This window comes from Pseudorasbora parva, chromosome 16, assembly GCF_024679245.1.
Source record: "Pseudorasbora parva isolate DD20220531a chromosome 16, ASM2467924v1, whole genome shotgun sequence".
Lineage (NCBI taxonomy): Eukaryota > Metazoa > Chordata > Actinopteri > Cypriniformes > Gobionidae > Pseudorasbora > Pseudorasbora parva.
Genome location: NC_090187.1, coordinates 41,960,145 through 41,988,070, shown reverse-complemented (window position 1 = coordinate 41,988,070; position 27,926 = coordinate 41,960,145). Strand labels below are relative to the sequence as shown.

At 38.1% G+C, this 27,926-nt stretch overlaps 1 protein-coding gene and 1 non-coding gene across 3 annotated transcripts in view; one reads left to right on the top strand and one right to left on the bottom strand.

Annotated features, from left to right (window-relative positions):
• cfap45 (cilia and flagella associated protein 45) overlaps positions 1-25,478 on the top strand; it is a 30,787-nt gene extending 5,309 nt beyond the window's left edge. The window contains exons 4-13 of one of the 2 annotated variants that reach the window (XR_010898518.1): positions 100-244; positions 2,429-2,599; positions 2,682-2,860; positions 2,941-3,070; positions 3,164-3,310; positions 9,851-9,964; positions 10,097-10,290; positions 14,822-15,046; positions 22,747-22,996; positions 25,406-25,478. Coding sequence is in view for 1 of the 2 variants with exons in the window: in XM_067419862.1 (XP_067275963.1) it covers positions 100-244; positions 2,429-2,599; positions 2,682-2,860; positions 2,941-3,070; positions 3,164-3,310; positions 9,851-9,964; positions 10,097-10,290; positions 14,822-15,046; positions 22,747-22,822 (1,381 nt within the window). In the remaining variant the exon portion in view is untranslated. Of the gene's footprint in view, positions 1-99; positions 245-2,428; positions 2,600-2,681; positions 2,861-2,940; positions 3,071-3,163; positions 3,311-9,850; positions 9,965-10,096; positions 10,291-14,821; positions 15,047-22,746; positions 23,480-25,405 lie in introns of those variants that run through there. The other variant, XM_067419862.1, reaches the window with a different exon arrangement.
• Positions 1,277-1,351, bottom strand: trnaa-agc (transfer RNA alanine (anticodon AGC)). The gene has a single exon. It is a non-coding gene; the product is annotated as a tRNA-Ala (tRNA).
• Positions 25,479-27,926: the final 2,448 nt, after the last annotated feature.

The window sequence follows — 27,926 nt, the reverse complement described above, 5'->3', positions numbered from 1 at the left end:
GCAGAAACCCTGAATAATGATAAAAAGTGTTAAAAAAAATTGTAAAAATTATTTTGCAGTTCATGACGCCTTTAAGTCTGTTTTTTACTCTTGAACCAGAATCCCAAGTGAGGACCCATCTGGGCAATCTGTCATCCTGTCTTCGGCTGAGTTCAGGAGAATCATGGTGGAATCTCATGTTCCTAGTGAAGAGGAGAAGGCAGCTGTGCTGGAGGCTCAACGCCAAGCTCGCGAACAAGCCATGGTGAGCTATCATAATATATGCAGTTTCACTTAGGGAAAAGCATTGCCAGCCCATCTGTCACAGAGAATTATCTCAGTGTAAAATATAAGTTTCCTGTTTTGCTTTTCACCAGGTGCTTCAATGTGGTGACATAAAAAAGCCACTAAAAATGCTACAAATAATACGCTGAAATGTCAAGTTGTTTAAATTCTCCAGCACCCAAGTTTATTTACTCATTCAGTCGTTTCCTTTGAATCACTACATCATGAAAAATTATTCTTTGTTCATGCCTTCGCATATTCCAAGACTGAATTAAACAAACAGTTCTGCGTGAATGGAATTAAAAAATCTAATCCATATAGAATATATCATTTACAATTTATTTCACATTATACAACATACATCTACGGCATCACATTAATAGTGCAAAGTAGAACAAGTAGAAACTGCAACATTACTTTAATAATTCTTATGTGCAGCTGAATAAGCTAAACTATCATGATAATATCATGGCTCTGCTCATTCAATTTACAGAGAACAAAGCTTACCTTGTAGACTTTAATGGGCCTTTCAGACAGAACTCGTTGTATTCCGCTTTTCCGTTATTTTTCTATGTAAATAAATATGCGCTAGACACGTCTCTGACCGGTGCGCTCATGTCTGTTGTCTTTTGCAGTATTTCACGTATAACAGAGTGTGCACTTTTCCCCCATTACACTGCCCACATTTTCTGTGTGACTGGCCTCCACATTATTCTTTGGTTGTCTTCCAAGCATTGCTATATTTTTTAGAGAAACAAAACAAGTTTAGTGACATACAGGGGTGTTCAAATAAATCAAATGTAAATGTATGTCCCAGTTACACAGAATGTTGCCACATTTTCCTGCTTAAATAAACATTACTTTACATAAACCAAATAAAATTATGTTTTGTAATCAATGTTCTCTTTATTAAAACCAAGTATAAATCTTACATTTACATTTATGCATTTGGCAGACGCTTTTATCCAAAGCGACTTACATTGCATTCAATGTTCACATTATTGTCAGTTCTTGCTTTCCCTGGGAATCGAACCCATGACCTTGGCGTTGCTAGCGCCACGCTCTACTGGTTGAGCTACAGGAAAGCTTAAATCTTATTAAGTTAGTGTTTTAAGCATTTTTACATTTATACCAAAATAATAACTAAAGGCAGTGACAATTTAAACAATATATTTTATTTGTGAACTGACTTTTGGTTGTTTGTTTTCATTGTACAACTCAAAGAGCGGATTGCTAAACCAGTGTCATCATGTTTTCAGGCAATTTCAAGCTTGATTTTGATGTGACAGCAGTTTTCTTTTTGGTGAAAAACAATACATACAATCTCAGGTCAAAAACTTGCATTCTTTTTACTATACCTGCTGTAAAATCTAAATTTGGAAAAAATTGCCTTCCGTAACGATGCCCCTTCAACCTGGAATACTTTGTAGGAACAGTTGAAGCTACGCACTATTATTCCACTTAACGATTTTAAATGATATGTCACAGAAACCTTCAACTATAAGTGTGATTGTATATAGGCTGCTGGTTTGTTTTGTTTTCTGCCTGCTCTGGTTATGTTATTGTATCATATTTTGTTTGTTGTTATATTTAACTTCTTTCCTTGCTAGGTGTTGTATGGTTAATGATGTGCTGATACATTTTTAAGTGCTGCCTTTCTTAGCCAGGGATCATTTGAAAAAGAGCAATTTTCCCCTGGTTAAATAAAGGAATAATCATAATAAATGTTTTCAGGCAATTTCAAGTTTGATTTTGATGTGACATAAAGCAGTAATATCTAAGCTAGTCTTCCCATTAATATGTCATTTTTTTTGGACACCCTACCGCCGAGCGAAAAGACATTGGGAAACACGCACGAAAAGAAGAGGCTGGATTTATGACACAAACCACTCATAGCCAGTCATAACCAATGACATCCACTCATAATCTCACGTGACTTTTCCCATTCATTCACAGTTAGACCCCACTAAACCCAGCGCATGCTTTAGGGAGTGTGTTAAAAGTCAATGGGCTCAGGGGAGGCAAGAGAGATGCAGCATCCCGCTTAACTTCACAAACTTATATTTGCGTTGTATTGTTTATCTCATCCTATTTTTTTGACGAGGCACTTGCCTCTCTTGCCTCCTCAGAGGAAACACCCCTGATCTGTTTGTTGTCATATCAGGATGCTGCTGAGCAGAGAAAAGCACAAATGCGTCAGGCGGACCTGTCTCGGCAGAAGAACCAGAACCTCAGTGAGCTCGAAATAGAGGCAAGGGACCGGGCTCAGTACCTTTTGGAACGGGCCAACACCCTAAGAATGGAACAAGAGGATGAAGTCAAGAAGCTCAATGAGGTAGATAGGACCACACTAACAAGCCGAACCATGACCCACTGGTTGTTTTCTCCAAGCGAATGTTGTCTTTGTACTCCTGCAGTTGATTCAGAAAGTGCAGTGCCATGTTGTCCGGGATGCGCAGATTGAGGAAAAGAAACAGAACCGCACAAAGTGGCTGGAGGAGGAGAAAAGACTGGATGCCATGATGGAGGTGGAGCGTCGGCGGGCCTTAGAGACCCAGGAACAAATTGAACAACTGCGTAAAGAGCAGATGATTCAGTAAGGATGTTTTCGCTGTGCATAAAAACTCTGCATGCAGTGTATTGAGCCCTGTGGTTAATGGGTGTGTGTTATTAAAGCGGGAAGCTGCGCATACTCGACCAAATCCAGATGCGTCTGGAGGAGAAAATGCTACAGGATGAGGTGAAGGAGCAGGAGGGTCAGCAGTTGCTGGAGAACATGGAAAGGATGCAGATGGAGGAGATCAAGGTACATGCAACAACAACAAAAAAAACCTCAATTTTTTTTAATCATAAGTAGCTTCCAGTCTCACATGCGGACTCGCTGTTTGTGTAATCACAGGTCATTGAAAAGAAAAAGGAGGAGCAGAGGAATTTGCTTCACGAGATTCAGAAGATAAATGAGGAGAACTTGCTTGCTAAAGAGCAAAAAAAGGAAGAAGAGAGATTAGCAGACCTGCGTGCTGTGGAGTATACACGCAAGAAGTTGGTAAGAAAAGTCTTTAATGAGTTTCTCACTATCTCACTTCTCTTGTCAGCCACCCCTATAATCTTACACTTTAAAATCAGGGGCAGACTGTTCTTGCCGTTATTACCTTGTTAATCAAATACAGTAAATAAGATTAATTAAGCATTCATATAGGCCAATTCACACTGCACTGAGAGACGCCGACCAACGCAGACAAACACCAGATTACAGTACGTCACTTCTCTGATATTCAACAACCCAACAAACATGATTCAGCATTATAATCGACGAAAATGAGCCAGCCCCACACCAACAGACACTGACAGAGGCAACGCACTGATCTAACAAAACCCCCAAAAAGTATGTCGCCGTCTCTCAGTGCAGTGTGAATTGGTCTTATAATGTGAAATAAAATGTTCCCTGATTCCTTTTTTTAAGAACTACAGTAGACTTACTTTATTCACCCAAAAAAATGCAAATTTTGTCTCACGATGCACATCAGTCATTTTTATTATCAAAAGGTACGTTTATAAAAGCTACTTAGAAAATACATCATGGAGCAAAGAGGACACTGACAACACGCCGACAGACAGGACAGAGCAAGTTACTTTTCATATGAAACAAAGTCTCAACTTACAAATTTTAGTAAAAAAAGAAATTTAAACAATAAATACCATTTTGTGGCTCTTTAATGTGTTGTGACTCGTGATCGCTGTAGCACCTCATGTTCATTGATAAGCATCAAATAAACATGAATGAACACTAAAAGAAATGTTGTTTCAACTGCAGAAAGATGTCAGAACGCACTGTTTTTCAAGTTCAAGTCCACCAACGTTAAGCTACTAGATGCTTTGTCAGACAAAACGGCATTCGGGGATGTGATTGGTCAGATTGTCTGTCAATTAAACTTGTGGCAAAGGATGAGTTGGGCTTAAACAGTATTGGCTATGACTCGACGACACATGCTACACTCCTCAAATACACTTATTTATGTACTCATGTGATGTATCTTAATGAGAACAATGAGTGCAAAGTCAGAATTACCAGCCGTTTTGTACAGAAATATTAATACATAATTTTGATTTCCCCTGACAAAATCTCACTCCAAGGTTTTTTGATATGTTGGCAGGTATGTAATTGAATAGGAACATTTAGCATATGCACATTGTCAGAACTCCATGCAGCTGGACTATAATATTCTTAATTGGAAATGTATGATTTCTAGTCTGTCATGTCTGTAATGATGAAAATGTGACCTTAGACAGAGTGAACCAGTCATCAGTATGAGTTTTCTCCTGGCCATTATTTGACCACGTCATTATTTTTTTTGCCAGGGTTTTTCCTGCCATTGAAATTACTTTTGGCGGCTGCCATATCATTATCCTGCCAAAGCATCTTTTGATCCATTACTATGTTTAAGGAGCGAAATAGATGACTGCAGCGTATTCCTCTGATCCTAGGATAAAATCTAAAGTCTTTGATCATTAGTTTGACATGTTCACCAGCAGCAGATTAATGACCCCTGCAATCAAATTTTACCTCAGATGAAATTCTGGCAGTGTCAGAAGATTTGGTGCACAGTCATGCAGTGTGACTTCTCCTACGACAACCTTCAAATTATCTTTATTTTTTTATCAAGACAAACTATGACCGAAATGAGCGCTAGAGATTTCTTTGTAGCCACAATTTAAATCCCAAATGTAATGCAGCTCACCATTACCGAATGCATAAATCTTTGATGGTATAAAAAAAAAACATATCTTCTGTTTTAGCGCGCCTCTAATATCGTACAGTCTCACATTAATGACAACTTAGATCTCACAGTGTGACATGGTTTACAGAGGGGATCCTGTTCGTACATTGTCTGGCTATCACCAGACCAAGCTCAATTTAAAATTGAACATTGGTCCGGGGAGTCTGCTCTGTATTTTCTACTGCACAGGAGGCATTATCAACGGGCATTATTTGAATGACTCTGTACGCAATTGGATAGTCCTTCAACCAATCAGACCACAAGAGGCGTGATCAACAGGCAACGACCCATCGTTTCTCTATCGGTCATCATGTTAAACCAGCCAATAGACCCTTTTACAGCCCACGTGATCAAAGAGTTGCGCGCGCATTTTGGCAACGGAAGTGGTGTTGTTCCCTAGTGGTTCTAACGTGTGAGCAACTCCGAAAGTTTATCAAAACGGTTTCCCAGCATCAAAATGTATTCCCAGCATCTGGCTGTTGCGTTTTTGGTTGCACTAATCGCTATTCCACCAATGGGCTTAAGTTTTAAAGGATTCTGACAGGATCACGGCCGTTTCAGAAGAACCGGCGGAACGCAGGCGATTAAACACATTGATTGGAACGAAGACATAAAAATGCTCGCATAGAAAAAATCATTTGTAAAACATTTACTGCACTTGAAACTTAATTATTTATAATAAACCTCCCAACATTGGCTGCCACTGGTGTGTATAATGTACCCCCACCCCCAGATTATCATATCAATAATCACAGTACTTATCAACTTCATTTGTAATGATTTTATTAATAGTTTAATTGCAAAATAACCATCTGAGAAATGTATGCAAGCAACATAGTTGCTATTAAAGTACTAACGTTATAGCATTACAAAATTAAACTTTAAACAGAAGTGTCGACACGAATCAATAACATAAAACGTAAGGAAAATGATAAATGTATGTCTGTGTGAAGGATAAGAATAAATGTAGAAAATTGTATTGGACATTCTGTAACTTACATGCCCACAGACAACGTATTCATAAGCATCCAGTGATTTATATGCTTGTCTCGGGTGTACACGCTCGGTTTCTCAACTAAATACGTATATATCCGACCACTAAGTTATATCTGGCCATCTGCTAACATCTTCTATCCACTCCACTATAGTACGCGGATCTGGTAGCCGAATACCATTTGATAAAGTCAACTTTTTAAAATAACTTTCTCGGTTTGTGTTGCTTAATCCGCTCACGTAGCTTGACATGCTGCTGATTCTTGCCACAGTTTGTTGCCAAAATGCGCGCGCATACGTTGCTACGTCATCATTGTATACAAACAGTAAAAGGGTCTATAGCCCACCAGGTGGATAAGCAGTCTGTGATTGGTTCCCACAAAAGTGTAACAGAAGCAGTAGAAATGAATGTACAGGTTTCCAGACTGAGTTGCCGGGCAAAATCAAATCTCCGGCAGATCAGGCTGGGTTTACCCAGTCTAGTTCATACAGTCTGACAAGAAACAATCTTAAAGGAATATTATAAATCACACAGCGTGTACTCAGCTTAAGCACAGCTCTTTCTTTCCCGCATATATTAAGGGGTACATAACACAAACCGTTTCTGCCAGTCTCATGTTAATCTTTTTAACCTATAGTGTAGTATTGCACCCTTCATATCCGATTTTTATTTAGGTTTATCACATATATAAAAGACAGATTCGCTGTACCGGAGCTAAAAAGACACAATCACACACATAAAATACATCATGGCATTATCCCTGGAAAATCACTCACTGACTGCGGTTTGGACTCATGGCTGGACTCATGACTCATGTTGCTGCTCCAGAAAAAAAAAACCACATCCACTTATTGCTGATTTCTTTGGAAAGCTTTACATGGTTATCTTTTCCTAACAACCAAAAATACACTTTTTTAGTGACATTAATTTCTTTCATGACAGCGCTACCGACAGCTCCTGTAACTCGAACAAAGCTTGTTGATGGCCTCTTCTTCTCGGTCTGCTTGACTTGACTTGTACACACATGCTCATGCGGGCGAAATGCCAGAAGTTAGACAAGGCTCCATGCTCAAAAAAACTTTACGTATTCGGTTGGCTTGTTTGTCCATTTGCGATCGTATTGTGGCTCGCTTCAAGAGACTCTAAAACCTTGGCCAGGACAGACAATTTAGAGATCGGTCTATAGTTATTTAATATAGCAGGATCACCACCTTTTAACAGGGGAGCCACGAAAGCTGATTTCCAGATGGACGGAATGACATTTGTGTTCAAGCACTGATTAAAAATATTAGTTAAAGGCATGGAAATAAAATTAGCTGCTAACTTTAAAAAGTAAGGATCCAATTTGTCAGGGCCTGCAGATTTTGTTGTGTCCAAATGTTTGAGGGCTTTATCTATATCTTTATCTATAGGGGTGTCTGGGCCTGGGTTTGGCTGCACATTTCCGGACATCAACAGTAATAAAGCAATTAGACATTTTATCTTAACTGATTTCTTGTACAATTCATTGCTTCTACTTTTAAAATGGGAGTCATCATGGAGCACACAAGAGACAGTGGTAAAATTGTCATATAACGTCATGAGACTAGCCAAACAAACCAAGTCAACGGTGTCAGAAGGGAAGAATAAGCAACATGTGACATTTAGTGAACAGTCAAATGCACACGTGCCCTTATGTGATTTACATGACATTGGAAACGCTGGACTGGAATATCCATTCCAGTAATAGGTATCCCCAGAGATAAATAAGGACAATGAATAAAACAGAAAGAGGCAAGGAGCAACCTCTTTCTCTTTCTCTTTCTCTTTCTCTTTCTCTTTCTCTTTCTCTTTCTCTTTCTCTTTCTCTTTCTCTTTCTCTCCATATCTGTAGCACCACTCAGATGTGTAAAAGACAAAATATTACTTAAGAAACAGAACAAAAATAATAAAACAGTTCAGGTTCAGCAATAAAGAAGTCCAATATGGGTTATCTGTTTTCTCAGCAGTGACCAATGATGTTACATGTTGTCACTTGTAAACAGGAAGCCCAGTGAATGATGCAGTGCTGCGGGTAAAAGAGATTCATCAAAACCAGACGTCTCTATAACATCAAGCTATATCTTAAAAACCAGCAGTAAGAACAAAGAAGCACTTTCCTTCATTGTAAGGAGATCAAGCCCATCAAACTCAGTGACACGTCTGCACTCGAGCTCCAGTAGATATGTAGGCTCCCGGCACCAACCAGTCAGCATGAGACAGATCCTCCAAAAACAATGCAGTTCTAGGTAGATTTCCATGCCAGCTTGATGGTTCAGACTGGGATTTTATGGATACCGTGTGTTTGCAGACAGCACTGCTAGGATTAACACAATGCCAGAATCTAAACTATACGGATTTGTGTCATCAAACAACCGTCGAGTATGACAAATACCGACTCTACATTATAGTTATATTGTAAATAAGCTTATAAAATGATCAATTTGCTATTTTCCCACAAACAAGTATCAATCACAAACAGAGAGTCATGCTGCCATCTTGGAATTTGCTCCGATTCTGCCATAGTCGTTGCCTGGGTTACGTATGTGTGGGGAAGAGCTATCAATATAGGGCCGAAACCCTTTTGGGGGTAGGGATGTGTTTGTTTTGGTGATTTGAAATAACAACAACGGTTACCAGATATCACTTATCCCACCTTTAACAGTGTAAATAAGTCAGAATGCATGAAATAGTATTAGACCCCACCTTTAATCTAAAGCAACTAAACTGATACAATGGTAAACTGTCGGAAGACTGAATCCATAATATTGGACGTGGTGCATTCTGATAATTGTTTTTCCCTGATTTACCGCAGGGTGTGTAAATTGCTCTCTAAAAATGTAGTTTTTTCCACACAAGCAGCTGACATAAACCATACTTTCAATTAACAAAAAACAAACAAAAAAATGTATCCAGTTGAGTATTTTATGTGTTGAGACATATCTTTCGCGATACCCTAGGATTTGCATGCAATGTGTCCACTAATGTTCAATTTGTGATCTAATGATCCTGTGAACTGATTCTTTTTAAAGACTGGTTAAAACATCTGATCTGTCCAACAGTGAACTCACAAATCGGTGTAGAATCATTTACTCAGAACACCTCTGCACTGCAGAAAAAAATGCTTTTCTTACTTAGTATTTTGGTCTTATTTCAAAATATCAAAAAATTCTCACATTAAAAAACATTTACTAGACAGGTGAAAAATATATATTGTTGTTTTGGGAAAAAAAATACTCAAAATGAAGAGTTTTTGCTCTTCATTTTCAATAAGCAAAATTTTAGAAAGCAGATTTTAAGCAAAAACTCTCTTAATTTTGAGTGATTCTTTTTCCAAAACAAGACGATTACTTTTGCTTGTCTAGTAAATACTTCTTGTTTTAAGAATGTTTTGATGTTGTGACTAGAAACAAGACAAAAATACTAAGCAAGAAAAGCATTTTTTGCAGTGTGAAAGGAGGCCGCAAGTGTGCTTACCTCATTTAGCAAAAGTGGTTAGTAAGAATTAGTTTTAATAATCCATAGTATTTTCAGGTTATTTATATTGACAATGTGCATAACCTATAAAACCATTAAGTGTAGACTGGAGTTAGATCAAACCAGAACAAAGCAAGTTTTCAATGCTCTAACTTACTGATGTATTTCCTGTGAACAAAAAAAGGATCCTATAATGGTAGATTAATCTTGAGAAAATGCTGAGAGAAGCGAAACCAATTTCCCAGAATTTTCAAAAGCCTGGCAGCATCAGAACCTGCTGTAAAAGTAATTGATTGCAGATGTGTTTGATGAACACTAGGAACGAGAGGCGGAGTATGAAGCTGAGCAGATACGAATCAAGAAAGAAAAAGAGAAGGAAGTGGCGCGACTGAGAGCTCTTCAAGAAAGGGACAGAGACCATAAAGCTGAGCAGGTAAAATGTTACAGTATGTCCTTATAAAAAAAAAAAAAAAATTCCTTTGTATGAGATGTATCCTCTTGTATACCCATGATGGCGTAATACATTCTGCATTTCAAATAAATTAGTTTTTCTCTGAACTGTGAGGATGAGATCAGGGCACGCAGGAACCAGGAAGCGGCTGCGAGGGAATGGAGAAGGAAAGAGAAAGAGCAGACTACGAGAAAGCTGAAAGTGGAAGAGAAGCTGAAGGCTGCTCGTTTGGAGCAAGTCACTCATAAGGAGCACATGCTGTCCATTGAAGCTGGACGAGAGAGAGCAGAGTTTGAGAGGGTCCTGAGGTACAAACACCATCACATACTATTAAAACATGGCCTTACACAGGGTTTTAGAAATACAGAGGTCCAAAAACTGAGCTTGCTATGATTCGGGGGCATATGACGCTATTTTAAAAGTTCATGAATTTTTTTTAATTGGATTAATAGGATAGGTTAAGTAAGGGATAATCCATGGCTAGCCATGCATTAAAGGATTTTAATGCATGGCGTAGAGGCGAAGAACTGCCCGACGCAAAGCGGAGGGTGGTTGCCTCTAGGTCGTGCATTAAAATCATTTAATGCATGGCTAGCCATGGATTATCCCGCTTATACCATAATTATTTGCCAATTTAAAAATAAGTTAAAGCTGTAACTGATGTTTTTTAAGAGACGGGTTAAAATTACGGTTGTTTTCTTACGTCTCGTTAGTTCTAGCACACCGTCGCTTTAAATAAAGTAGAGCCATCGAAATGTTTTTATATGAACAAATTATCACATTTATTTAAATTCATTATTAAAAGAAAGAGACAGAGAACTGAAAGAGAGAGAGAGAGAGCGTTCGCAATCTCCTCTTTATGTCAGTCTGAAGATCCCCTCGTTGCTTAAGCATATCGAACTTAACTTAATGATTATTTAATGGATTTATTAACATTATTTATGAATGACAGGCAACACTGCAGTGACAAGGCAATCTTTATTTGAACGAATCATCATTATGTAGCCTTTTGTGAAATAAACCCTGCATCAACCTTTAAAGACACATTACATTTAATGCATTAAATTAAATAATAATATAGGTGCACGAGTCTGTCATTGTAGGTGTCACGACCATCATCTATCTGGGATGAAATCTTCCGTTAGTCCTTCGGATGTTTTGCCATCACACATTTTTAAAGAGGTTTATTCAGCTCTCAGTCCAGTTGTTACTGCTATTATTAACAGTTCATTAGCCAATGGAATGGTACCTACCAATTTACTGTATTCACAATACTGTACAGCCTATGTTAAAAAAAAAACTTCATTTAGATCAGCATGACATGAACAACTACAGACCTATTTCTAAATTGTCCTTTTTTCCAAAGTCTTAGAAAAAGTTGTCTATTCTCATATTTCTTTTTTTTTCTTTTTTATTATTGTTTATTTAAAAGGGACAATGCACATTAATTAACATTTTTTGTTTACACTCAAAATGTAAATGCGCCAGAGTTAGCTAGAGAGCTAATTTTCATCTGTAGTCCCTTGGCAGGTAGACACAGCATCATAATATAAAAAATAAAAACAATACATGTAAAACAAAAAACAATTTAACAAAATGGATACATAATAATAAATGCAATACAAAGAAGGGCAGTACCTAAGATAAGATAAACCAACTGTTACTGATGACAGTTTTGAGTGTTTTTAATCCATTTCTTAAGTGTAAATTTAAATGTTAAATAGCTGGTGCTCTCTCTGAGTTCCATAAGGAGGCAGTTCCAATAATTTGTGGCCCATACTGTCACAAGGTGTTTTGGTGTAGGTTCATGTTTCATGTTTTAAGGTTTCATGTTCACTGTCATGTTTTGTCATGCACTTCCTGGTCTTGTCATGTGGTCCATTGTCATGTGATTCCATGCCCTCATGTGTTCCTGCCTCGTGTTCCTGTGTCTTGTTGTCATGGGTTTATTGTTTAATCATTGTTCACAGGTGTCCCTCGTTTTGTCACTTGCCCTTGTGTATTTAAGCCCTCATGTTTGCCATAGTCTTTGTCAGTTATTGATGATGTTGTAACCCGCTGTTGGTGAGTGTTTGTTTGTATAGTCAAGTTTAAGTCAAGTCTAAGTCAAGTCAAGTAAAGTTTTATTTTGTTTTGCCAAGTCTTTTGTTTATGGTTGGATTTTGTTAAATAAACTGCACTTGGGTTCTAAACCTCGCCTCCAGTGGATCCCAGTGTTACACATACTGAGAAGACTGTTTGACCAAACTTACTACGTCTAAAGCCGGGTGCACACTGTGCGATTTTTGGCCACGATTTGGCCGTCTGAGACAAATTTAGGAAATCCTAAAAGATTCCTCATATCCTAGGCTAAAATCTGACGTCTTTGGTCGTTAGTTTGACATGTTCACCGGCCGCCGATTAATGAGCGCTGCGATCAAATTTTACCTCAGACGAAATTCTGGCAGTGTCAGAAGATTTGGCACAGAATCCTGCAGTGTGACTTCTCCTACGACAACAGTCAAATATCTCGGTTTTTCAAGACAAACTATGACCAAAACGAGAGCTAAAAATTTATTTGTAGCCAGCATTGTGCAGGACCCATAACACAGTCTCCCCTGGTAACTGCCCTTGTTGCCCTGCCACTACTGTTCTTCTGTTGTATAAATTTACCCAGTGGTGGAGGTGCAAGTCCATGTAAAATTTTAAAAATAAGGCAGGCATCTAGGTGATGTAAAAAAACTATCAAAATTGAATACATTATATTTAGTAATAATATTGCAATGATGATAGCTAATAGGTTTTTGAGATTTTTATGGTTTGCTTATAAAGGGTTTCTATTGGTTTAAGAGCTGTCACATTTGCTTGGGACCAGCTTGTAAAACAATATGATATGTGAGAAAAAATCATGGTATACATAAAAAGTTTGGCTGCCTCTGTTGTTAAATAAGGCCTTATGTGTCTGAAGTTAGCCAGATTATATCGAATGGTATAAAGTTAAATTGGAATCTAAAATAATACCAAGGTATTTAAACTCAGACACAACCATGATTTTTTCTCCCTCAATAAAAACATCAGCCTGCTGTGCAGTTGTGGACCTCTAAGAATAGAACACAGATTGTTTTGTTAATGTTATGATGCAGATCTGACGTTTCTAGCCATTTGGAAACATGCACCAGTTCTCCGGTTAATTTAGCTGCAGCCGGTTGTTTGCTCTTGGTATGCAAATAAAGAACTTTCCTCTTATCTGAGTGCTTTTGATATTTTTGACGCATTTCAGTCAGGATTTACGGAGCTACATAGTACTGTAGTCTGCTTTGTTGAAGGTTGTTTAATGACATCTTAGCCACTTTGATGCAGGTTTCTGGCTGTATTTTAGTTTTACTAGATTTAAGTGCAGCTTTTGACACTGTTGATCAAGATATCCTTTTACACAGACTCTTGAACATCAAGCTTCAGGGGCCAGTGCTGAAGTGGTTTGCCTAGTACCTCAAAAGGAGAATGTTTTCAGTGAAAATTGGATTTGATTTTCCTCTCATGCACCAATTTCTGATTATGTACCCCAGGGTTCCATACTGGGACCTCTTTTATTTGCTTTATATATGCTACCACTTGGTCATATTTAAAAAAAAAAAACACAAGTTAGCTTACCACTGATATGCCGACGACACCCAGGTTTATCTTCCTATTAATGGTAAATGGACTGCATTTATATAGCGCTTTCAACATGCCTCACATTCACCCACTGATGTCAGCCATGTAAGGTATAATCCAGCTCGTCGGGAGCAGCTGGTGTTGGTTGTCTTGCTCATGGACACCTTGACACTTGGTCAGGTGGAACCGGGGATTGAACCACAAACCTTCCGATTTGTAAACAACCCACATGAACCACTGAGCCACTGCTGCCCCCATTAATAAGAACAACTTGATCTGTGTCTACTCTGTTTGACTGTCTGCAGGACATAACATTTTGGATGGACATGAATTTCTTACAGCTAAATAATGACAAAACTGAAATCATTATTTTTGCCCCATTAGATCTGACCACTGACATAGTCAGTCAGCTTGGTTCTCTCTCTCTCTAATGTTAATGACTGTGTCAAGAATCTTGGTGTCGTCTTTGATTCTAGTTTGATAAGCAGATTACCACTGTGGTAATAAGCAGCTTCTTTCAGCTATGATCTATTGCTCAAATGAAGACAATGCTATCGAAGAGAGACCGTAAAACTGTCATTCATGCTTTTATTACCTCAAAGTTGGACTACTGTATTTCGCTTTACCTTGGTCTGCCTAATTCAACTGTCAATCGTCTTCGAATGGTTCAGAACGCAGCAGCTAGCCTACGGACTGGCACCAAAAAGCGTCAGCACATTACTCCTGCGCTAGCCCCTCTCCACTGGTTGCTAGTTTGATTTTAAAATTTTGCTTTTTGTTTTTAAAGCTCTGCATGGGCTCGCACCGCAGTATATTAGTGATCTTGTCATGCACCATGCCTCAAGATCACTAAGCTCTTCTAACCAACTTATTCTTTCGATTTCCCGCTCACGTTTTAAAACTAAAGGTGACCAGGATTTTTCTGTGGCGGCTCCTTGACTCTGGAACAGGTTTCTTTTAATATTAGATCGTCCCCCTCTGTTGCCACTTTTAAATAATCTTTAAAAACTAATTTGTATTCTTTATGTTTTGACTGATTGTGTATATGTTTTCTCATGTTACCTCAGTTAGTAATGTAACTGTTTTGTTTCCATTTTTCTTGTACAGCACTGTGGTTACAACCTCTGTTGTTTTAAAATGTGCTTTATAAATCACTAAACTAAACTAAACTGAACTGAACTAAACATTGTATGCACCTTTTTCCAGGGCACAGCAGGAGCTCATTGAGAAAGAACGAGAAAAAGAGGAGCAGCGGCATCAACAAATCCAAAAACATGCTGAGGCTGTGAGGCAGCAGGTACGGGAGAGAGAAATGCAGGCCGTCACCCAGCGCAGAGAGATGTTCCGAGAGGGGGAACGGCTGGAAGAGGAGGCGCGCAGTCGCAGAGCCCGACTGGACGAGATTAAAGAAAAGAAGCTGAGGGAACTCAGGTATGTCCTTAGCGTGAAGTAGACTGGGGGGCTGCCACCTAATAGTCGACTAAACGTAAGCCATTTCATTCATAAACATCAAACATGGCTTATCATTTGAAACATTTAAGTAGTAGCCACAAAGCCACTTGCTCTAATAATACTTTTAATCTAGATAAATGTGCAGTATTATTAGGTGCATAGTGTTCGTGTGGAAGGTAAATTAGTACCGCTCTTACAGTGTGATGTTTAACTTAAAGGGGTCAATCTCATGTCAATCTTGAGCACCTATAGAGTAGTATTGCATCCTTCATATCTCATCTTTAGTTTTATTATATTTATAAAAGAAAGCCAGGCTGTACAGAGTCTTTCCGGGAAAAAAACGAGCGGCCGGAGGCGTATTGTGTGGGTGGGGCTATAGAATGACGAGTACGCAGCTAGCGCACGAGAGCTTCTGAAAGCTGACATCATCAAGCGTGGAAAAGAAATGTTACCCTAATAAACAATGGCTATTAATCAGATTCAACTAATACATATATGATCCAGAATCGGATCCGGGGGCTAAAATAAATTGAACAGGATAAACAGTAACATCAGGACGTCCGTCTCTGTGGTATGGACTGTATTTAGTGGCTTGTCAACATTTGCGTTTGTTTACTTGTGAATTGTGAGGACATGATTTGGTTTATGGATTATTGTATGCGACTAAATCTTAGCAATCGCAAGCAAAGCGGTTTTGCACGTCAGACTGTGTTATAGTGTTACATAGAAAAACAATGGAGTAGCGCATTTGGATGTGCTTTGTGTGAACGTCACCTAGGTTTATGTTTGGGGTGGCTTTACAATAAACAAACTGACACCTATAGTGGTCAGCTAAACAAATGTATTTAAACACACGCCATAAGTTACATCGCATGCTTCAGTGATAAATTAACTATACGATCGTGTTGTTCACTGATGTTTTACTCATGCGACGATAGCCTACAACATAGACATTTGAAGCAGTTTTACTCACCACCTGCTTCCAAAGCACGATTGTGAACCTTTATAGTCACCGCTCCATCAAAAACACACTTCTTTGGTGACGTTGTAAATTTAGTGAAGTCCTGAGACAGCAGTGTTTATGAGCGCCATGCATTTGCTCCCCCCCCCCCCCCCCCAACATGCATTTCTCTTACTATACTGCGGAGATGAGTCACCAACATTGACTTGTTTATCTTAAATTATTACAAGTAATTTAATGAATTAAATTATACTACGGGCCATTGAATGCTTAAATCTGATTGGCTGATGAACGTTCTGAGGCGTGCAATTATATTAAAAGTAATTTAATGAATTAAATTATACTACGGGCCGTTGAATGCTTGAATCTGATTGGCTGATGAACGTTCTGAGGCGTGCAATTATTTTCTGGGAAACGCACAGCAAACGTAATTCCAGGCAGCTCTCTTGACCACATTACAGTCCAATGTCAATTCACAAAAAAATACCTGTAATAGAAGAACCTTACAGAACTAAAAACAACAACATAAAGCAACTTAAATGCTACAAATTAAACATTTTCACTATCAAGGTAATAACAGTGCTGTTTAGAGAAGCACAGAGGTAGCCTAACTCACACAAGCTCTCTCTCTCTCTCTCTCTCTCTCTCTCTCTCTCTCTCTCTCTCTCTCTCTCTCTCTCTCTCTCTCTCTCTCTCTCTCTCTCTCTCTCTCTCTCTCTCTTTCTCTCTCTCTCTCTCTCTCTCAATCGACACGGAAGAAACAATCCTACTCACAATAGCGATTTAAGTACAAAACCCAACAAATCCCTTTAAATATATAATCGTATCGATGTCTTGAGGTGTGGTAACCAACCATAGTATAAGTGGAATAATTGACTCTGGGCCGTTGAGTTATTAGAAAAATAATGCACACTCGAGGTGTAACGGCCACTCTGCTTCGCGTCGTGACTCGTGATCGCATCACCATGTGCATTATTTTTCGAATGATTCAATGGCCCAGAGTCAATTATTCCTTGCTTAATGTGATAAATGACTAGTCGACTAATGTTTCAAAGGGTCAGTTCAACCAAAAATGAAAATTGGCCCATGATTTACTCACCCTCAAGTCATCCTAGGTATTTATGACTTTTTTCTTTCAGCCAAACACAATCAGAGTTATATTAACAAATGTCCTGGCTCTTCAAAGCTTTATAATGGCATTGAATGGTACCGTAGATTTTTAGGCCAAAAAAACACCATCATAAACTTACTCCAAACAGCTCCAGGGTTAATAAAGGCCTTCTGAAGCAAAGCTATGCATTTGTGTATGAAAAATATCCATATTTATATCTTAATCTATAATCACTGATTATACACATGGCGTACTGATGAATGCAGAAGCACAGAGGATTGAGCAAAACAAAACACTGGTCACATATATGATGTTTACAATGAGAATATTCAAAGAGAAATGTGGGAGGAGCTTGAGTTTTTTGCTCAGCTCTTTTAGTTTGAACCACGAGAGGCGTCGACTCTCACCTGAGCGTACACTACTCTTACATCCTACATCATGTGACGGGTCAGAGGTCACTCTTCCGCTGGAACTAGACTTGTGTATGACCGTTACTTGAAGCCAGTTGTTTTAGTTTATAAAGTTATAAATATTTTCTTAGATAAAAACCTGATTTTGCTTCAGAAGCCCTTTTTTAACCCCCTGGAGCCATATGGATTATGGATGGATATGTATGGAGATGGATGCACTTTTTGGGGCTTCTCACTGTTACTATTCACTGCCGATATAAAGCTTGGAAGAACCAGGATATGTTTTAATATAACTTAGATTGTGTTTGGCTGAAAGAAGAAAGTCATATACACCTAGGATGGCTTGGGGGCGAGTAAATTATCGGATCATTTTAATTTTGGGGTGAACTAACCCAAATGAACGACTATTAGTCGACCAGAAAAATTTCGAGGATAGCCCTAAAAATTATATAAGACGGAATGAAAATGTGAGTTATAAATAAGTAATGAAGCAAAGACTGATGGATTACATACACATTCTCAGAAAACAAGGTGCAAAATCTGTCTCTGGGGCAGTACCTTTTTGAAATGTACGCTTTTGTTCAACTTAGGTACTAATATGCGTTTTTAGTGAACAGTTTGAAAAGGTACCGCCCCAGTGACAGCTTTTGTACCTTTTTTTCTGAGAGTGCAGGAAAGAAGATACAGTGGCCTCAAAAATGTTTGGACATTTAAAGGTTTAGTTCACCCAAAAATGAAAATTCTGTCATTAATTCCTCACCCTCATGTCGTTGGACACCTGTAAGACCTTCATTTATCTTTGTAACATAAATGAAGATATTAGATGGCTCAGAAAGGCCTTCATTGACACCAATGTCATTTCCTCTCTCAAGACCCATAAAGGCACTAAAGACGTCGTTACAAAGCCCATCTCACTGCAGCGGCTCTACAATCATTCTATGAAGAGACGAGAATAGTTTTTGTGTGCAAAAAAACTAAATAAAGACTTATATAGTGATGGGCCGATTTCAAAACAAAGTTTCGAATGGTTATCGATTTTGAATCAGTGTATCGATTCATGATTCGGATCACATGTCAAACCACCAAACTGCTGAAATCACGTGACATTGGCTTTGTAAGGACTAACTTTTTTAGTTTTTTTTGTAATTACTAGCTTTTGCAACTTTTGTAAGGATTAATCTGATTTATTCAGGGAAGACCAATATTAATTTACATTTGATTCTTTAGTAAATTTCTTTAGTATTTCTTACCTCAATACTAATGTTAAACCTACCTGAAAAAATTATCTTTAAAAACAAAAATGCTCTGCATGATCAAAGATTTAGGTGAGATAATACATTTATATAACAAGAGCCACTGTAATGGGGGGAATTCCCCCATTTTCAGAAATAATTAAGTCCCTGAATGAATGTCTGTAAAATTCCCCATAAATACTTCTATATGATAAAAAGAAGGCTTCAAATAGATCAGTATCGGTGATCGGATCGGCAGATACAGTTTCCTGTGGTCGGCGATCGGTGATCGGCTCCAAAAATCCTGATCAGAGCACCCTTATTTAAAAATGTAAGAATTTTATTGCATTATCTACAAAATATCACACCAACTGACATTCAGGGTTGTTGGTAACGGGATTTAAAGTGGGAACAACTCTAAGGGCCAAAATATTAGCATTAATCAAATGTTTTTTATGTCAAAAATGTGTCAAAAATATTTGAACCATAACTTTGAATGAAGCAAGTAGTATTTCAATCACTGATCCCCTATACACTCCAAAAAAAGGAAGAAAGATAGAAATCTGCTTGCTATACAAGAATAGAAAGGGAAAAGCATTACAGAGAACACTGGGACATGACATTAAAGTAGGCCACTGCGGTTACACCCACTGAGTAGCTGTGTTAATTGTTAAGGAATTCTCAACCTCAGATATTCTGCCCACAAACAATTGACTGAACATCTGACGAATAAGGCACACAAAATTGGAAACACTCAAAGAGTCTCCAAGTTGTTATCTGATTGGTTGAATTCCACAAATCTGTTGTAACGCCACAGCCCCTCAAGGCGAAGAAGAAAAACGTTTTTTCAGCTGTGACAATATACGCTTATCAGGGCCAACTAAATGCTAGATTTTCAAAAGTATGTGAAGTATGCACAGTAACTGTTGCAGTGAACTGTTATATTAGGCATTGACTACATTTTCACGCCCCTAAACATGTCAGTCAGACGGCTTCTTGGATAGTCAGTGCCAATGAAAGCTGTAATGCCGTCCAAACCTTGTGCCGTCAGTCTGAAGATCTGGCTATGTGAGAATAGTGTTCAGCTTGAGTGCCAAAAAAACTCATCTAAAATGTGAAAGAGCTGCTGTGTGATTGACTATTTGTTTATTTGTTTATTTATTTGGAACCCTGTTAGCTTCCACGAGTGGTCGCTAATCTTCCTGGGGTCCATTTTACAATATCAAAACATTAGACACAATCACATTACACTTTTTACAATATGTTATCAAAAGACTAAATACACTTCAATTTGAGTCATTACACTTAGTTTTCATTACAGATCATACTTTTTTTTTTTTTACCATCTTTTTAAAATAAGATCTGTTGCTTATTTGTCTTATACAAATTGACAGTTGATTCCAAGCTACTGAGGATCTAAATAGTACAGTTCTTCTCATATAATTTGACTGTGCAAAAGGAACAACTAAATCACTATGTTTCACGGCTAGGTTAGGAAGGAGATGAAGTGAGGTGAGGATCTGTGTGTAAATGCTACTTCAGTAAATCAAAAGAAAAGCACCAGGAGCACTAGGGAGAAAAAACATTCAATTCTTCATTTCTACAATATTTCCAGTCCAAAACGCTCCAAGGCTTTTGTGGAAACTACAGAATGTACTTCCACATTTTTGTATCCCCGGCCACAATAGTTATGAGTGTTGAACATTATAGAAGACAATGTTATCATCTGTTAGTTTTGAATGTGGGAGAGACTAGTAGCCTAGAAATCTAGACGCACCCCAGCGGCAGCAAATTTAATCTGCCCGCAAGTGTCGTCTAGGAACTCTCAATACCCTTCTGAGCTGTATTCCTCTCAATCTGGACGGGCCAATCACATCGTGTATAGAGTCGGTGGGCGGGGCCATAATGACGACGGCCGAGTTGTGTTTGCGTTCTTCTAGTAAACACAGAAACTGGCGAACGGCGGTCTTTCGAATCAGCTCTGACTGCGACTCTGGAAGACTTGGAGTTAAGCTTTTCTCTGAGAAAAGAACAAAGAACGGCACTGAAGTCATTCTTAAAAAGGGAAGATGTGTTCGGAGTTTAGCCGACTGGATACGGCGAATGTTTAATCAGTCAGCGAGCTCTGCTTCACCTTCATTGCTCTGGTTGGTGTAGCGCTATCCTATCGCGTGCAGAGGGAGTTTGAAAGACAACCGTTTATCCGCCCCTCGGATTGAGCTGTCTATGGTGAGTTTCCAGACCAAACATCTTGATGTGGGTCTGGCTTGTCAGGCTAAGAGACTAGTTCATTTGAATCCTTTTTGCTCTATTTTCAACTTCCGGGTTTAAATTCGTCTTCATGGTAACATCATAGGTTGTGATGTTTTCTCGTACTGTAGTATGGCGATGACTCATCAGTGTCTCATAATTTATTCATGAGACTGTGTGCCCTTATCCTATGAGAGGACTTTACTTGTTGGGGCACATGACTATTAACTATTTGATTAATTTATATGTAATTGAGGTTATGGGTTTTGAATTAATTTTGAATAAGTTAATAGTCATGTGCTTCAACAAGTAACGATACCTTTATAAATCATTAGCTAATGATTAATTAAAGCGGACAACTGTAAGTTGAAATGCATGGCTTTGAACTCTTGTAGTAATTAACATATTCATTTACACTATTAGTTAATCTATGTTATTAAGGAATTAATACATTATGGCACATTTAACTAATAACAATTTAATGATTACTTTTATCTATTAATCATGATGAATCTTCATTAGTTGCTGATGCAGTAATCATTAATAAATGGGTTAGTTCACTATTAACAATACATTTACTCATGATTATCTGTGCATTAGTTAAGCAAAAATTAATGCATATTAGTATTAGTATATTGTAAAGTGTTACCGAATTTTCCTCTGAATGGCGCTTCAAACAGTGAAATTACAGTAAGTAAGAGATGCATTGCTTTTGCTTTGTAATAGTTTCTGAGTTGCATAAGTTCTCTTCAATAGATCCGGATTCTTCGACACGAACACGATTTATCTGCACTGTGATGGGAATTTGTGGGAAACTTTGATGCTTTTAAGGAGTGTGAAATAAAACTCTGAGTCACTTTAACTCACATGGCCAGAGCGTTAGACTGACAGCGGCAGAAGGTACCAACACCCTGATGAAGGCCTATGGGCCGATACGCGTTGGTGTTTTAATGTTTTAGCCCTACCATTAAAGGCTTTTTTACTTTTTGCATCCTATTGAGTGCCTGGACTTGGATTTTTTCCAAAATTGTTTTCAGAAGGTTTCGTTTATCGAGGCCGGTGGTCTGTGGGTGTGTGATGTCCGAGGATATTATGCTCAGCTGTTGCTGTGTCATCATTCTGCCTCGCTAATCACTTAACCACGGCCACTTTTATAGCATTTTTCAAAACTGTGATGAGAACTGACTCCTGCTGAAAAGTGTGTTTTCATTATATTTTGGCCATTTAGTTTTTTCTGTGTAATGCAGTGAAATTCCCACTGTGCACCAAAGTCTTGAGAGTGTGAGTACAGAGTTTGACCCTCTCCATTTAAAAAAAAAAAAATACATATCCTCATGAAAACGCAAAACACGCTATGAGGAACTTTCAAGCGCATGCCCAACCAACAGGTTGCAAATAACCCTAACCAAAAAGCCATGTTGGCCAATCAGAAGCCTGAATTTATTTTTTCTATTGCCAGTTCTACAATTTCATGATTTCACTGGCCACATGACAACACTGCAACCAGAGCTTCTAAAAATGTTCATGCGGAAAGGGCCTAAGTGTGGCTTAAGTGTCCAAAAACATTTGGGGCCACTGTATGATAGAACGAGGTTTTAGGGAAAAAAACCACATAAATCAAACCCTGAACACTTTCTTCTCAGAGATTATATGCCACACACATCTTGAACAATTTATGTTAGACGGATAATCACACATTTCCACTTTGATCACAGGGCAGCTGGGCTCTCAGACAAGTACTGCAAGGAAGTGGAGCGTAAGGTTCAAGCCCTTCCATCTCTTTCAAACTGAGGAGCAACGGAAATGGAGAACATGACACTTCATCAAAAGAATAAACATTTGCGGTGTGCCTGGACCTCAGCAAACCCGAGCAAAAACATCAGTGTGGAAACATCAATGTGGAAAATATTGCATCACAAGTGGAAAAGAAATTAAACTGTAAACACAAACTGCACAATGAGACATGTATTTATTTTCTCCATCTGCTGCTGATTCAACATATGCTGATGCAAAATGTGTTTGTCATTCAAAAGTCAGGATTGCTTTTAAGAGTGCTTACTGTATCATGGAAAATTATACTTTATCATTTAATTTAATAATTGTAATATTTTTGGACATTTACTTTCCTGTTAAGTGCAATTAAAATAATACAAATATAAGAGTTTAAATACAGGTAGTGGAAAAAGTGTTTGTTTTTTTGACATGCTTCAAAGTAGTACTTAAATACGTCTGAAAATGTGTAACTGTATAGTTACATCAATTTTTCTTTGAAATATGGTTAAAGTGTGTCTGTCAAATGTACTGACAAAAGCCTTTATGGTAAACTAAAATATAATGTCATTAATGCCATTTTTATCGAAACTTATGTATTTAAATGTATCTGTAATAATTACACATTTGCAATTTAGTACATTTCAAATATATTATCTTTAAATGTAATACCAAAGATCACACTACAGTTCAAAATAAAAGATTATTAAACAAAATGAGTTTAAATGCAACCTTTATTGTGAAACAGTCATAAAGTGGCTTTTATTTAACCATGTCTAAAGTAGTTGACATGTCCAGTAATGAAGATCTGTAAGCTGCTCTAGCCAGTCTCAGACTGCTGAAACCAGACTGGTTGTCATCCGAGAGGTTTCTCTGTAGAGAAGAGACTTGGTTGAACATGACTCATTCAAGCGTTTTAGCAATCAATGGAAGAAAAGATGCCGGTCTGTCATTTTCTAAAGATGCAGGAGTGAATTTCTTAATCCCAAGGTCCCTGTTAAAGGTCCGGAATGTCTGTGGAGGAGCCCTGAACTTATATGTGGTAACATGACATTTGTTTTCCACAAAGTAACTTATTTACACTAAATTGTTCTGAGGCTATTTTCGCCTGGATTTGGACTACACAAATTGAAAAGCTTCCCATAACCACAGTGGTCTGAATACACAATGTTGGCTTCATTTTACAGGAAACCCTTAGAAGTTACAAAAAACACTGCTAAAAAGTGATAAACATGTATGTATTTGTTCTCTTAGCTGTAATAACACCCCCCCCCCCCCACACACACACACACACACACAAAAAAATAAACCTTTTTTTACTGAAGGTTTTGATATTTTTGGTTATAAATTATTTTTTGAAAATGCGTATCTCAGGCCCTGTATCCTCTTGCACCCTACAGGCAGTTTTGGCTGTTTCCAGCATATGTCAGCAAACAATGGAAAAATAATTTTGTGACACTGGGATATTGCATTTATGTCACTATATATGGATATATGGGGAGACTTGTATATTGGAGAGATTTGGGTAGGCGGAAATTACAAAAACATAGGTAATATTTCTCTCTTCAGAGCCATTTGAATAAATCTTACATGCAACAGGATACAGACAGATATTTATTACAGCTCAGACAACATATACTTACCTGTTTATCACTTTCAGCAGTGGTTTATGTAACTTCAAAGGGTTTCCTGTAAAATGACACCATCATTGTGTATGTACACCACTGTATGTGTGAATGGGAAGCTTTTCAATTTGGGAGGCCAAATCCAGGCGGAAGGATGAAGATCAGAGAAGAGAGTTTGATTTCAATTATTGACTGTCCACACTGTATGGCATCTGTTCAGATCTCATTTGTGTGTCGTGGTGCTCTTTTGCGTTCCATAATATCTGCATTGTTTTCTATGCTAATGTGTGTTTGTAGGCATAGTGTCAAAAAACAAAGATGACAACAGCAGCAACATGGAGCAGAGGTTTGCAATGTGGCAGTTTTTGCCTTTATTGAGCTAGTATACTGTACAGTAGAGTAGATTTAGCAGCGTGGGAGAGAGAGGGGTCACAAAAAGTTCAGTGAACCGCAGCATAACCACAGCACATGGAGTGTTGCCCATAAGGCTTTCAACTTATCCCTGAACTTGCTGAGCAACTTTTATAGTAATAAAAAAAATACTTCCTGAACATAATGCATCCATCCAACTTCCTGAACATGATGAATCCAGCATTCTACATGTTTGCCCCATAAAGGTCAATATAAAAAAAGAAACATTCAGATGTATCCGGTGTGGGTGGCAGGCAGCTGCTTTAGGTTTTCCTGTGCATCTCACTCTCACGGTTCTCTTGCTGTGAGATATTACTCCATTTAAGTCACATGCAAGTTCTCAAACGCATCTGGGAGGACATAAATATGGTTAGATGTGGTTTGGCACTGCAAAGTCAATCAGCTTATATACACACAGTGACATGAAACTATGACTCTTCAAACACTGTTGATACGGGAGTATGCGGCCAGCGTGCAGGTAAGAAGGTGCTGGTGTGGTGGGAAGTTCAGTCATTTTTGAGAAAGATGAAATGATAATTCATGTTGTTTTTGTTTTCTCTGTTCATAGCTGCTGCCCAGCCACCATGTGAGAAGCTCAGAGGTTAAAGTGTGACCGCAAACCTTACGTGTCAAATCAAACCGAGCATTCTGTGCAGTGGAGGACATGCTCCCAAAAACCTCATACCTCATTTAGTGGATTATCTTACCGAGAAATCTCAGTATTGTTCCCCATCCTTATAGTTCACAGTCTGATCGTTCCCTATCCCCTATATAGTGCACTGTCTGATCGTTCCCTATCTCCTATATAGTGCACTGTCTGATCGTTCCCTATCTCCTATATAGTGCACTGTCTGATCGTTCCCTATCCCCTATATAGTGCACTGTCTGATCGTTCCCTATCCCCTATATAGTGCACTGTCTGATCGTTCCCTATCTCCTATATAGTGCACTGTCTGATCGTTCCCTATCTCCTATATAGTGCACTGTCTGATTGTTCCCTATCCCCTATATAGTGCACTGTCTGATCGTTCCCTATCTCCTATATAGTGCACTGTCTGATCGTTCCCTATCTCCTATATAGAGCACTGTCTGATCGTTCCCTATCCCCTATATAGTGCACTGTCTGATCGTTCCCTATCTCCTATATAGAGCACTGTCTGATCGTTCCCTATCTCCTATATAGTGCACTGTCTGATCGTTCCCTATCTCCTATATAGAGCACTGTCTGATCGTTCCCTATCTCCTATATAGTGCACTATGTGCCATGTAGAATGTGTGCACAAGTGTCTGATTTTAGCCTTGGCTTCAGCATCTGTTTATAATTTAGGGGGCGGGGCTTCAGATTTTGGAGAGCATTTGATTGGACAGAAAATCTGATGAGAATCTGAAGTGCAGAGTGATGTCATCAGCGGAAGTGAGAGACTGTAAATTGGGAACTCTTTGTATCTTCTAAATGTGAAAAGAAAAATGTTCCCTTTTTAATCATACTAACAGTAACATATTCATACTAAAATACCAATTTTAATTTCATGGCGACTTTAATGTAGGAAGAAAACTTGCAAACATACATTTGCAGAGTGAAGTCTTGTCTAAGAGCACACCATGTTTGCTTCATTTCCAGCTGATCAGGAGGTGGTGGTCTGCTCAGCTTCATTCTGTAGATGTTCTCTTCCTACATTAAACATTTCTCTGCAGGCCTCTTGTTATTTGTTCTTTTAGCATTCAGCCAGTGAGGAGAGGTGGTCGGGTCCACCTTACTAACGAGTAGATGAAGCTAATAATAATACTTCCAAATGTGTGTGCATTTTACTTTTTTCATCAGGAGGTGGCCAATATTTTATTTTATTTTATTTTATTTATTTATAGTTATAGCTGACATTAATGCTGGGGTTTCCTTTTATCAGATGTGACATCAAAAAGGATTAAGTGATGGAGATAAATTTTAAATGGTTAATATTTCTTTGCAGTGCAGAATACTACGACAAATACATCTGGAGCCAAACTTATCTGTTGAGTCAGAATGTTTTTGTTAGTTTTTTCTCACAGAAATCGTCTCAAGCGATCTTGAAGGAATGTGACATTTTCACTGATATGCAGGTTGTTAATATAAGGTTTGTTTTCCTGACTTGACAGTTAATTGATTATATTTATTTTTTTAAATGAGACACCAAGTTTCTGGTATGTGAGCTGGCTGCTTTGTAGTCAGATGTTTGGACTGTTGGACAACATCCTGATGTCATGTAAATGGATTGTATAACTGCGGTTTGATATTTTAGTTCTGATTCTGGTGAATTCCAACTCCTGCAGACAGTCGGTCTGAACTGTATGATGACAGCGCCTTTAAAGAATTCCACCCTAAATCCTGGAAGCATTTACATGCTCAAACAACTATGGTCGGTACCGTTCACACTTTACATTCTGTAATGAAACGGTCATTTATAGAAGTGTTATTGACATTATGCTGCTTTGGTCGCTGTCTGCTCTCGTCTGTGATTTTATACTGTAATATTTACCAGTAAATATAGGTTACTAATTAAATGAATTCATAATTTGTGTGTGTGTGTGTGTGTGCGTGCGTGTGTGTCTGTGTGTGTGTGTGTGTGTGCGTGCAGTGCGTGTGTGCGTGCGTTTTATTTAATTTTCATTTATACGAAAATATTTCCCATAAATGATGTGTTGTGTATTTTCTGGTAATCAAATGAAGACATAAACATTAAACTTTTTTGTCAAACAAAGTACTGCACATATGAGCTTTATAATGTTTAAATTAAAACATGGAATTTTATTTATTTATTTATTACTTTAAAAAAAAAAAAAAAAATATATATATATATATATATATATATATATATATATATATATATATATATATATATATATATATATATATATATATATATATATATATATATATATATATATTGCCCTGGACTGTGGTCATCGTGGCCCCAAGGGGTGTGGCCACCGCTGTGGCAGGCGTCCCTTATTTTTCTGTATTGAAGTTGGCAACCCTAGGACTGAAGATCCCCAAGGTGGAGGTGATGAGCATACAGCTGATAGGGCAGAACCGGAACAAAGAGCAGATGTTA